The 13,772-nt window shown below is 46.3% G+C and overlaps 1 protein-coding gene across 5 annotated transcripts in view; it reads right to left on the reverse strand.

Moving 5' to 3' along the window:
- The window catches only part of ZFYVE9 (zinc finger FYVE-type containing 9), a 165,964-nt gene that overhangs the window by 114,565 nt on the left and 37,627 nt on the right, over positions 1–13,772 (reverse strand). For 4 of the 5 annotated variants that reach the window (XR_004536594.1, XM_033916066.1, XM_033916069.1 and 1 more), the window contains exon 2: positions 3,094–3,195. Coding sequence is in view for 3 of the 5 variants with exons in the window: in XM_033916066.1 (XP_033771957.1) it covers positions 3,094–3,163 (70 nt within the window). In the remaining 2 variants the exon portion in view is untranslated. Of the gene's footprint in view, positions 1–302; positions 397–3,093; positions 3,196–13,772 lie in introns of those variants that run through there. The other variant, XM_033916068.1, reaches the window with a different exon arrangement.

The raw sequence follows: 13,772 nt of genomic DNA on the forward strand, positions 1-13,772 counted from the left end.
CTTTTGTGCAAGTAAAAACATGCTGTTTTGCAGCATGAGTACTTTTATCTGCATTATAAAGAAAGCAGACACTGGGTAGCAGAGGGATAGTACATAATTTCTACCTGCCTCAATGAGGATGTACAGCATTGTTCAAAAGTACACAGTAGATCTTGTATAATACTGACCCTGGGATCCACTATATTCTGGCCACATTATAAGTGAATCTGCATTATATGGTATCTACAATATTAAAAATAAACGAGGTCCAGCCCTTGACTGTGTTCTAAATGATCCCATGTTATTTCAGGACTACAATGTACCTGCATTCCCCAGCCAGCATGGAGTTTCCCTTTAAAAATCAACTTGTAGGCCCTTGGATGTAAAGTACTTGCCAGTCCAGCAAGCACCATGAAACTGTAGAAAGGAAGACAAAAGAAACATGAGAACAATTCTTTTCTAAGAGGGTAGATGCTAAATGCCTGGAATAGCCTATGAGCAGAAGCAGTGGCAACCCAAACAACAAAACATAAATATGCTTTGGACAAGCAAAAATACTGAAATAGTAGATATGGGGAAGGTGAAGGTGTATGAAGTAAAAAATGAAAGGGGTTTGAGCCTTTGATAAATCATATGAAAACTTTAGAAAGCCAAAGAGAGTCAATGAGCAAAGTGCAGTCCTGGTATGTTTGAGAAATCAGCATCGACTTTTTGTTCTTTAGTAAAGAATGAAGTTAACAAATGGCATGGTCATTCTGGACCATTACCACTCTTCCGGAAGAGTCTGATACAATCAGTGAAAGCATCCACTTCCTATTTCTGACCATGCCACTTGCCTTTAAGAAACAAATGAGAGCCTCCATACCCAGGACTGTGGATAACAAATGAGATGGTACAAAGCAAGTATAGAAAATACTTGCAAAACAGATGTAGAGTCTATAGAAAAAGCTGGAAATGGTTACTCGTCTCATAGCAAGCTGCTAGGTTCTGATGGAAGAAAATTCTAAATAAAAAGGAATAAAGGTGGCACATCTCATCTGCTGCTGCACCAGAAAAACAATGGGATCATGACCCCAAAAGCACCATGCAAAATGAGACTGTGATCACACAGGACATTCTCATGCCAATCGATAAGAAGCTTGATGTAAGGAACCGGAGAAAACCACAAAGGTGCACTGGATAAGAGATGACAGAGTCAAGTGATTGATTGTGAAATCACGTGGAAAGGGAGAAGAAGATCCTCAAGAACTAAGAAAATGTGGCAGAAAGATACAAAAATACTTCCCGCTGTATTGGATGCCACAAGCATAATTAAAAGTAATTTCCAAGCACACCTTGAAAAATTGCCTGTACATCCTATGAACTCCAGAACAATGTCAGTATGAGTCAATTTAAGAGACAGATCATACACCACACACTCTGTCATGGAGACATTACCCAAGTGAACCCTTCTGACCAAAATCAAGAGGAGTATAAAGGTTGGTTTGTTTGTTTTTTAAACTGAACTGCTTACATCTGAATGCTTGCAGAGTTACGAGAAATAGAACAAGGTCTGTAGTATGCAAATCATGTTTTCACTTAGATTATTACAATCATGTTTACAAGCAAATTGAAGCAAGGGCATTACAATCCTTTAAACATTAAATTTCAAAATAAAACCAGGGACACTATATCTGAGAACAACAATGAACGGACTTCAATTATGACACTCAAATTGTGAGCAGCAAATACCTAAGAACTGCCTTGTTTTGATATGGGATACGGAGGAGCCGAGGGCAGCACCAGCACCTATAAAGTCAGCTCTGTGCGGTTTCTCTCCGAGTCCATCTGCTAGCAGAGACAAATAGCCCACTCATCTGGACTGATCTCCCATGACCAGAAAGCACTCGTACCTTCATACAGATTTTTTTTTTAAGATAATCCAGAGTCATTAAAATGAACAAAATTATTACAATTCCTTAATTTTACTGAGGTTTTATTCTCTTCCAAGAAGACCACTCAGAGAAAGTACCTCTAATTTCGTTGCTCCTAACTAGGATGCTTCCTTACTATCCTGATTAGAAGCTCATGCAAACATCACACCTGAAGGTTAGGTCAAATGGCCGCAGTCCCAGACTGCTTAAGTCCTATGGATAATACTGAGGTTCAGCTATAAGACATTGTCAGAAGACAGTTTCTTTTACCCAAAACTGTGATTATTGTATTCACACCAGCTACCTCTGGTCTGTAGCCCTTGATTATGGATGGAGTAGACAAAGTGGATTGGGATGGAATGGAATGGAATAAAAATACTTCATACAAAACTGCTCTCTTCCTAGTCGAATTACAGAAGGGATAACCCACATCACATAACCAGCCTTCCAATCAATGTGATAACTCCCCTCCCCCAAAAAGTGATACAATCATTTCTAAATATACAACAGGACTCGGAGATGATTTATGAGGAAAGCTTTTATTCTAAAAACAATTTACAAATTTTGCCTGCTGAGACACTTATCAGCTCTCAATTTTGTTAAGAGTAACAGAAGTTTAACTTCCTTGAACATCTTCCCTAGAAATATTTTCACTCTGGTAACTATGCTGTGCATTTTATGATGTCTGTATGTAATGGAAACCACACTGTAATCCCACAGTACTGAAAAGCTTTTACTAAACATTTTAGGTGTCTTTGTGACATTTCTAATTGTAAGCTGTGACCTGTTTTAAAACATTGTTTTCATAGGCTGCACTAATCCGTTTATTGTGAAGCTTGATATCTCGGTAAAGTTTGTCGCACATATACATTTTAATGGCTTCTCTTGCATGTGAACTTTTCTGTGTGCTGTTAAGTTTAGTTTTCTTAGGGCCTCTTGTCTCACATCAGCACATTCATTTATTCTCCTGGATAACTGTAACTTAACTTCTCAGTGAACTTGTTCTCACATTAAATTACACTTTGGTGCTCACTGAAACATGAATTGGTGATAAATTCTTCCAGAGTATCAGCACTTTAGCAATCCTGAGATTATACAAACTCTGAACAGTGCTTAAGGCTTACTTCTTGTCCTATGCATGTATTCCATTATCTACCTTATCACAGAGGAATTCAAAAGGTGTAACCCCACAAATTCTCACCTTCATTTTGTTCAAATTCATCTAAGACCTTGTCCAGGTTGTAGGCCTCCTCTTGGAAATAGTTCTCCATTGGTTAGGCAACATTCAGTTTCATGTCTCAACCTGCCAAGCAGAAATCAGCATTATTGAGGCATCATTCAAATTAGTCTGTTTGTGAATCTTCACCAAGGCAAACTGGTTTACAAGCTTTAAAAAAAAAAAAAACATTACTAGGAAAACCATATTTACATCTATGCTTTTCAAAAGTCTACTGTAGCACTTCAGCAGTTCATGGGGCAAGGCCATTGCAAAAGGCTGTCATTTTCTATCCCCAGACTGCAACAGAGGCCAAAGAGAGAAGCAAGGTCATCACTCCTTGTCTCCCAACATGCCATCAAATCACTTCCTGTCCTTGCTACAGGTATGGGAAACCGGCAGATCAGAAACAGCAGAAGCCCACGTGGGTTAAGGGAGGAGTGATGAATCAGCAACAGCACCCACATCAAAACATGAGTGATGGGTCAGAAGCACTGGCCTGTGCAGACAAATCAGCAACACTGCATCAGACAGGAATGAGTAAAAATAAGGGATGACAGGAAAAAACAAAAGGTGACCAAGGTATGCCTGGCAGGAGGGAGAGGAAAAGAAGGGGGCTGGGGGATATTAACTGTTAGACTCAGAGTCTGGCAAGCCAATCAGGGGGAAGGAAAGAGGTGATTGGTTGGCTGGATTAGGGGATGACTGAAGGCTAGATATAGAGAATGACACGGGAACTCATTTTCCCATCCTTGTCTCATTCCTGCAAGCTCCATCCTCATCTGCACAAGCCTCAAACACTTTAAAATCATAAGTGTTTGAGGCTTATGTGATTAAGACAGCGCTTACAGGAATGGGGCAGGGACATGGACAGCGACAAAACTTGCGAGGACGGGAAAATTGAGTTCTTGCGAGGACAAGGACAAATTTGTTCACATGTCATTCTCTAGCTAGATGCACGTAAGTCTCTGATCGTCACTAATCTGGTTTGATATTTGTTGAACTCACTACACTACACTACACTAAAGTCCCCTAATGGGAAAATTTTGACAAAATAATATTACTCACACTATTCCCATATATATGAAAGAGTGTATTCAACTTATTCATTCAAAATGTGTATAGGAAGAGGCCTCAGTACCGGAGCCCACGCATAGTCGTATTCAGTCTGTGAATACGACTGTGCGTGGGCTCCGGTACTGAGGCCTCTTCCTATACACATTTTGAATGAATAAGTTGAATACACTCTTTCATATATATGGGAATAGTGTGAGTAATATTAATTTAATATTTGTTGACCCTATGCACAAAACGGCTCACTCTATGTTCTTCCCTGCGATCGCTCATTCTCCAATCCAGCCATGCAAATAAGGTCATTAATATTAAAATGCCATGCAAACTAGCCGACCGATCAATGCTCTAACATGGCACAAAAAATAGTGATTGCTCCTACCAATCTGAAAAAACTGACCGGTCTGCCTGTTTTTCTTTTCTTTTTTATGGCACAGAGGTGCGCGTGTTACACATGCACAATATCTGCCCTATTAAAATTAAAATGCCAGGCCGCCTGGTCCCTCCTGCTCAGAGGCCTGCTACTCCAAAATGGCAGGCCTTCCCCTTCCCAGTGCATTATGTGATGCAAGGGAGGCCTCCTTTATCCTCTCCCAGGAACCTAAGGCAGAGCTTAGATGCCCAAGGCCTCTCCCCTTGTGCATATAGTCCCAAATGGTAGTCTATATAATTTGGGGAAATGAGTCAGTCAAACATCTGGTATGAAAAAAGGCTGTGAAACACTGTACTAGACTAGATCATTCAAATTAACAGTAAAAAGAAAAGAAGCACCAAGACCTAATTTTTTGTTGTGTATTTTTCATTCCTGAGGAGATATCATTACTTCCAATAGTTCTATATACTGGACCACTTTCCCCTCTCCCTATACAAATCTAAGCAGTACAATGCTGGGGTCAAACCAATAGTTAAACCCAAGGGTCAATCTGGGTCATTTGGACTATCTAGAACAGGGATGTCAAAGTCCCTCCTCGAGGTTGTCTGGATTCCCACAATGAATACGCATGAGATCTATTTGCATGCACTGCTTTCATTGTATGCCAATAGATTCGGAAATCCTGAAAACCTGACTGGATTGTGGCCCTCAAGGAGAGACTTTGACACCCCTGATCTAAAAGATCTCTTTGCAGTTCCTCTTTCCAAGAAATCAAAAATAGGGAATTCTAGTGTGCTTAACTAATAAACTGTTACTGGACTTGTTCACTAGAACCATGTGAAAACCACATTCTCTATGACAAATTCCACAGCTTGAATTTGGGGAAAAACCTCTCCAATTTGTTTCAAATCTTCTGCTAGTTAGATTCATGTACTAACCCCTATTCCTGTGTCATTATGGATGGGTTAAGCACCTCAACTTGCAAGTCTTCTCTCTGCCCCCTTATCTCTCTGGGCAGCACCCACTCTCCTCAGTCTTAACTTCTGCAAGTGAGTTGAGAAGATGTGTTTATAAAAGATTCCTGGATAAAACTCTATACTATTAGGCTGGTATTTGGGGTAAAACCATAAGTGAATTGTTGCTAAACTCTTCTTCATATCATACATTTAGAAGATCTCTGAAAACTTATTTATATGATAAATGTGTTTAAACTATCTTAGTGATGTATTTCAGGCATGTGTTCATGTATGTATCTTCACTGTGTTTGGCAGCTAGATGTCAGGAGAGTTCTTCATTATCTTGACGTGACAAATGAGTTCTGTCTGACAGACCACCTATTTGTCTTGACCAATGCTAGTTTTCAGGGCAGACCAGCTTCTATTTCCCGATGGATCCGCATGGTTATTTCCTCAGCATACATTAGCTATGGAAGCTCACTACCAGAAGCATGACATCTTCCTGGGCAGATGCTACGGCAGTACCGCCCAATGAAATCTGTAGGGCAGTCATATGGTCTACACTCCATACCTTTACAAACTCTTACAGAGTGGACGTGGCAGCACAAATGGACAGGGTCTTCATGCCCTTTATGCCGGTCGCAGGCTCATCTGTCCCGCCTAGACTCAAGGGACTGCTCTGGTACGTCCCATCTGTAAGGGATCGTATGCTGTTTGTTCAGAAGGAAAAGTTCTCCAGTATATTATGAATGTTCCCTTAATCCACTGTCTCCAATATATTGTGAATGTACTGCTGTACTGGAAGCCTTGAATATGTATACCCTAGAGCAGGCATGTCCAACTTTGAACAGGTTGTGATCTACTTTTACCACCATGAAAATTAAGTTTCACATTAGTTTCAAATTAAATTTTAACCCAATAAAGTTGGAGGTTCCCCCCACAACACACATTTTTAATGAACCTTCTGTCAATTACTTGGATGAAATTAGCTGTTAAGCAAATTAAGCAAAAACAAGACAGATCCAGTAAGAACTGCGAGGGGAAATGGAAAGTACATTTTTTCTTAAAGTTTTATTGAGTAATAACTTTCTTTAACTTTTATTGAGTAATTTGTGTTAAATTTAGGTTGCGTATTGATCCAGGCTGATCTTGCACAATTTTTAATATTTCGCTCCTGCTCATTAGTGAAACGTCTGAGCCTGCATTTCATCCACCAGCTTTTTGAAGTTGGGTAAATATTGTGTGACGGCCAGTTTCAGGGAATCCTGGAGATGTTCATCTGTCATGTTGGAACGTTGTGTACTCTGTCATTTTCAGATGGGAAAACGCAGATTCACACAAATAAGTTGAACTGCAACAGGAGTGTACAGCGTCACTGAATCTTCTCAAGTTGGGAAATTTGTCTCTAGGCACTAGCTTCCAAAACGATTCTTGCTCAGCAAGGGTCTTGAGAAAAATGTAATTTTTAAGGGTTAATATTTCGTTTTCAAGAGATGGCTTGCTCAATGAGTAATTTTTACTAATTGCAGCCGCAGTTTCTTCAATGTCCACATCCACTTTGAATGGATATGACAAGTACTCTACAACTGTTCCAATTTTTTGGAAGTCACAGAATCTATTTTCAAATTTCTGGATAACAGAACAGATTTCTGTCACATATTTCTCGTTCTGAGAAACAAAATTTGGATATTGTCCTAAGGTCCTGTGTATTAGGAAAATAATATATAATATCATATTATTATTTATAACAAGGATAAGAAGAGGTGGAAAAATTGTTTAAGGTAATAATTGTAATGATAATAAAGTATTTTCATATAGTTTTTCTGATTCTTTCAATTGTATACATTATAAAAGTTTGAAATGTCAATAAAGATTAACCAAAAAAAAAGTGTTGTTTGCAAGATCAGTCCTAATTAGCTCAAATTTGATCTTGTAAGATGAAACTGTACTCATCATCTTGCCAATGCATTTATTTTTACCTTGTAGTTCAAGGTTCATATCACTTAGTTCACCTGTAAAGTCGGCGAGAAATGCCAGATCACATAACCACTCCTCATCTTCCAACTCTGCTTGGTCATCTCCCCTCTCCTTCAAAAAACTTCTTATTTCATTCAGCAAATCATGAAATCTTTGCAGAAATTTGTGCCTACACAGCCACCTTACATCTGTGTACAAAATTATTTCTTCTGCCCCTTCATCAAGAGTAAGATTGAAAAGCTGTCTTTGAAGTGATCTTCCACAAACTGAATTTACAATTTTGAAAGTCTTTGTATTGAGTCTCTTGCTTGCCAAAACTTATTGGTGAATGATGCAGTGGTAAGAAAGGAAATCTGGGAAGTCATCATGCTGTCTACAGAGAGCTATGAAACCCTTAATCTCACCTGTCATTGCTCTTGCTCCATCAGTAGTGATGGAAACAAGTCTATGCAATGGAAGATTGTACTTTGTCACAAAAGAATGGAAAGAACTGAATATTTCCTGACTGGTAGTTCTCCCTTTTAAAGTAATCATTCCAAGTAGTAGTTCTTTAACACTGAAGTCTTAAAAACCATCCGGATAAAGACTACTGTATTTTCGCGCGTTATACGCGTTTTTACCTACCGCGCATACCCCTCGCGCGTTATATGCGTGAGCGCGGTATACAAAAGTTTTAAAACATAGTTCCCACCCCGCCCGATTCACCCCCCCCAGCAGGACCGCTCGCACCCCCACCCCGAACGACCGCTCGCACGCGCTCCCACCCGCACCCGCATCCACGATCGGAGCAAGAGGAAGCCCAAGCCCTCTTGCCCGGTCGACTCCCCGACGTCCGATACATCCCCCTCCCCCCGGCAGGACCGCCGACTTCCTGACAATATCGGGCCAGAAGGGAGCCCAAACCCTCCTGGCCACGGCGACCCCCTAACCCCACCCCGCACTACATTACGGGCAGGAGGGATCCCAGGCCCTCCTGCCCTCGACGCAAACCGCCAGGGGGGTCGCGGGTCGGCTGGGGGGCGGGGGGTTTGCGTCGAGGGCAGGAGGGCCTGGGATCCCTCCTGCCCGTAATGTAGTGCGGGGTGGGGTTAGGGGGTCGCCGTGGCCAGGAGGGTTTGGCTCCCTTCTGGTCCAACTACCAAAGGTACGGGGAAGGGGGGTGGGGGGGTCGTGGGGGTCACCAGGGGGGTCGTGGGTCAGCTGGGGGGGCGGTCGGAGGTTCTTGGGGGGGGGCGGTCGTTGGGGGGAGGGGGGTTTGCGTCGAGGGCAGGAGGGCCTGGGATCCCTCCTGCCCGTAATGTAGTGCGGGGTGGGGTTAGGGGGTCGCCGTGGCCAGGAGGATTTGGGCTCCCTCCTGGCCCAATATTGTTGGGGAGTCGGCGGTCCTTCGGGGGGAGGGATGTATCGGACGTCGGGGGGGGGCATCAGGCTTTCAGGATGGGGACAGACCTTCAAGGGGGGACAGTGCACGGAAGTCAGGGGGGGTGAACGGAGAGTCGGGACAGCGCACGGAAAGTCAGGGCGGGCGAAAGGAGCGTCGGGCAGCATGCGCGGTATACCCGTGAGCGCGGTATACCAAAGTTTTTGTACATATCATCGTGATTTCTGCGCGCTATACCCGTGTGCGCGTTTTATACGGGTGCGCGTTATTTGCGTGAAAATACGGTAGTAACTGGGCTATGTCTCTTATGTTTGTAGATTCATCCAGTTGGAGTGAGAAAGCAACACAATTTGAAACATCCTCCAACAATTATTCAGTTGTCTCTCCACACATCTTTTCTATTCGCCGCACGATGGTGTTTCTTGACAATTGTACATCTTGAATAGCAGCTATGATCTCTTTCTTATTTTTAAATCCTTCAAAAAGATTGGCAGTTGCTTCAAGAAAACAATCTTTTACAAATTCCCCTTCAGTGAAAGGTTTGCAATTCTTTGCGATCAGGTTGCTGACCTTGAAGGATGCTATGGTTGCATTGACCAAATGTGACCTTGGCTTCGCCATCAACTGTTGCTGAGTAGCCAATTTCGATTTAAGTTCTTTGAGCTTCAGTTTACGAATTTCACTTTTGGGTGGAAAATCAGCATCAAACTTATTGCTATGCAGAGCCTTATAAAGACATTCCTGATAGCACAGTTACTTACCGTAACAGGTGTTATCCAGGGACAGCAGGCATATATTCTCACATGTGGGTGACGTCATCTACGGAGCCCCGGCGCGGACAGCTTTTCAAGCAAACTTGATTGAAGTTTCAAGTTTGCACACTGCACCACGCATGTGCGTGCCTTCTCGCCCACTAGAGGGCGCATCCCACCTCGTGGTCCTCAGTTCCATAACTAGCAAGGAAGCCATCCCCGGGGAGGCGGGCGGGTTGTGAGAATATATGCCTGCTGTCCCTGGATAACACCTGTTACGGTAAGTAACTGTGCTTTATCCCAGGACAAGCAGGCATGATATTCTCACATGTGGGTGACCTCCAAGCTAACCAAAAAAGGGCAGGTGGGAGGATGGCAAATTAGGAAAACAGATTTTGCAAAACTGACTGGCCAAACCGGCCGTCACTCCTGGATAAAGTGTCCAGACAGTAATGAGAGGTGAATGTATGAACCGAAGACCAAGTGGCAGCCTTACATATGTCCTCCATCGGAGTGGATCGGAGGAAAGCTATCGAAGCTGCCATCGCTCGGACCTTGTGCCCCGTGACTCGACCCGGGGGAGGAAGGCCAGCCTGAGCGTAGCAAAAGGAAATGCAAGCGGCCAACCAGTTAGACAGAGTGCGCTTGGAAACTGGATGCCCTAATCGATTGGGATCGAAGGACAAAAACAATTGAGGAACCTTCCGATGAGGCCTGGTGCGTTGAAGATAAAATGCCAACGCCCTCTTACAGTCAAGCGTGTGAAGCGCCGTCTCGCCAGGATGGGAGTGGGGCTTCGGGAAGAACACAGGAAGGACAATGGACTGATTGAGGTGGAAGTCAGAAACAACTTTAGGTAAAAACTTAGGATGGGTGCGGAGAACCACCTTGTCGTGATGAAAGACAGTGAAAGGGGGGTCCGCAACCAAGGCTTGCAACTCCCCGATCCGCCTGGCGGAGGTGAGGGCAATTAGAAACACCGCCTTCCAAGTCAGAAATTTCAAGAGGGACTTGTTGAGTGGCTCAAACGGGGGTTTCATCAGTTGAGCCAGAACTACATTCAAATTCCACACGACAGACGGAGGCTTAAGAGGGGGACAAACCCTGAGTAACCCTTTCATGAAGCGTGTCACCAAGGGATGGAGTGACAGAGGGCGTCCCTCCAGAGGTTGGTGGAAAGCAGAAATCGCACTGAGATGAACCCGCACCGAAGTGGTTTTCAAGCCGGAGCGCGACAATTGAAACAAATATTCTAAAACCGAGGATACCGGAACTGATACCGGATCCAGGTGAAAAGACGAGCACCAGGTGGAAAACCTGGTCCATTTCTGCGCATAGCAAAGCCTCGTCGAGATCTTGCGGGAGGCTTCCAACACCTCCTTCACCGATTGAGACAGGTCCGGAGGAGTCAGGGAACAAGAAACCAGGCTGTCAGGTGCAATGACTGCAGATTGGGATGTAACATGGATCCTTGACTCTGAGACAGCAGAGAAGGCGAGACAGGCAGGGGAAGAGGCTCTCTGGCACTGAGCTGGAGCAGCAGGGAGAACCAGTGCTGACGCGGCCACCGAGGTGCTATGAGAATCATCGTGGCCGTGGACGATTTTAGGTGTACCAACGTTCGCATGATCAGAGGGAACGGAGGGAATGCATACAGGAACCTCCCTTCCCAGTCGAGTAGGAAGGCATCCGCTTCCAGACGGTCCTGCGAGTACATCCGAGAACAATATAGTGGTAGTTTGTGTGTCTCCGGAGAGGCAAACAGATCCACCTGTGGCGTTCCCCAGCGAGCGAAGACCTCGCGGAGAACTGCTGAGTGTAGAGTCCACTCGTGCGGTTGCAGAAGTCGACTCAGTTTGTCCGCCAGGCAATTCCGTTCTCCTTGGATGTAGACCGCCCGGAGGAAGATGTTCCGGGAGGCCGCCCACTCCCAGAGGCGAAGAGCTTCGGAGCAGAGGGGCCATGACCCCGTTCCTCCCTGCTTGTTCACATAATACATTGCCACCTGATTGTCCGTGCGGACGAGGACCACCTGGTCCTGCAATATGTGAACGAAGGCTCGAAGTGCTAGGAAGATGGCTCGCAGCTCTAGCACGTTGATATGACACTGACGGTCTTCTGACGACCACAGGCCCTGCGTGCGAAGACCGTCGAGATGGGCTCCCCACGCGTACTCCGAGGAGTCCGTGGTCAGGACCTTGCGAAAAGGCGGAGTGCGAAACAATAGCCCCATGGACAGATTTGAAGAGTCTGTCCACCAGCGCAGCAATTTCCGCAAGGGCGGAGTTACCGAAATGAGGCGAGACACCGGGTCGCACTCCTGGCGCCACTGGGACGCGAGGGTCCACTGAGGGATCCTCAGGTGTAGCCTCGCAAACGGCGTGACATGTACCGTCGAGGCCATATGGCCCAGCAGCATCATCATGCGCTTGGCCGACACCCTCGATAGTTGGGAGACCTGGCGGCTCATCCGTACCAAGGTTTCCACCCGCTGGGTCGGCAGGTAGGAGCGTAGGCGCACCGTGTCCAGCACCGCACCTATGAATTGAAGAGACTGCGACGGTCTCAACTGAGACTTTGGAAAGTTTATCTCGAACCCGAGAGTTTGCAGGAAGGCAATAGACTGTCGGGTCGCTGAGATAACCCCCTCCCTGGTCGGGGCTTTGATGAGCCAATCGTCCAGGTAAGGGAACACATGGAGTCCACGTGACCTGAGGGCTGCTGCAACCACCACCATGCACTTCGTGAATACTCGTGGGGACGCGGCCAGGCCGAAGGGCAGTACCCTGTACTGGAGGTGGAGGTCCCCCACCTGGAATCGTAAGAATCTTCGGCAGGCGGGGTGCACCGGAACATGGGTGTATGCTTCCTTCAGGTCGAGGGAGCACATCCAGTCCCCTTCCCCCAAGAGGGGGTACAAAACCGGGAGAGATAGCATTCGAAACTTCTCCCGGGCCAGGAATTTGTTGAGCTTCCTGAGGTCCAGTATGGGCCGCAGGTCCCCGGTCTTTTTTGGGACCAAAAAGTAGCGGGAGTAAAACCCCGTACCCCACTGGTCCTTGGGGACCGGCTCGACCGCCCGAAGCTTCAAGAGGGCTTTGGCTTCGGTTATAAGGGTCGGTAGCTGCAAACGGTTGCAGGGGACTAAACTTGGGGGATTGTCCGGCGGCGAGGACACAAAGTTGAGCGAGTAGCCCTCGGAGACGATCCGGAGCACCCAAGCGTCTGAGGTAATCCCGGTCCATGCCTCCCGGAAGAACCGAAGACGGCCCCCGATAGGAAGGGGTTCCTGAGAAGGTGCGGAGGGGAACCCGCCCCGTCCGCTCAGCCCGTCAAAAGGAAGGCGCTGGCTTAGAAGGGCCCTGCGCCGGGGCCTGGGGTTGTCCCCCTCTGCCTCGCTGAGACGGACGTCTCGGAGGCGGTCTCGAGAAAGCCGGGGTCGACTTCTGAGGGTATCGGCGCGGCGGAGGCCGAAAGGGTTTCTGCGGCGGGGGCCTAGGTTTGGGGCGGACCAGGGATGCTAGAGAGCGCTCCTGTTCCGACAAGCGCTTGGTCGCCGCATCCAATGACTCGTCGAATAACTCGGACCCCACACAAGGCAAGTCTGCCAGGCGTTCCTGCAGGTTTGGGTCCATGTCGAGGGTGCGAAGCCAGGCCAAGCGGCGCATGGCCACCGCGAGGGCCGACACCCTCGAAACCAGCTCAAAGGCGTCGTACACTGCATGGAATAGGTACAACCGCAATTGAGACAGGTTGGACATAAACTTGTCGAATCCTGCTCTTTGGGAGTCCGGTAACGAGTTTCGATATTGAGGAAGGTCCTTCACCATGCCACGCAAAAAGGAGGAAAAGGTGAAGGCGTAATTTAGAACCCTGGTGGCCATCAGGGAATTTGAATAGAGGCGACGGCCAAACTTGTCCAGGGTCCGCCCCTCCCTGCCTGGTGGAACCGCCGCAGAAACCCGTGAGGGCTGTGATTTTTTAAGAGCAGACTCCACCAGAAGAGACTGGTGTGAGAGCTGCGCCTTATCGAACCCTTTAGGGGGAATCGTCCTATACTTCGATTCCATTTTTGAAGGCACAGACGTGACTGTAAGAGGGTTTGACAAGTTCTTCAGCCAGGTTTGTAGAAGGACACTGTTGAGAGGGAGTCT

The sequence above is a fragment of the Geotrypetes seraphini genome, chromosome 12, assembly GCF_902459505.1.
Source record: "Geotrypetes seraphini chromosome 12, aGeoSer1.1, whole genome shotgun sequence".
NCBI lineage: Eukaryota > Metazoa > Chordata > Amphibia > Gymnophiona > Dermophiidae > Geotrypetes > Geotrypetes seraphini.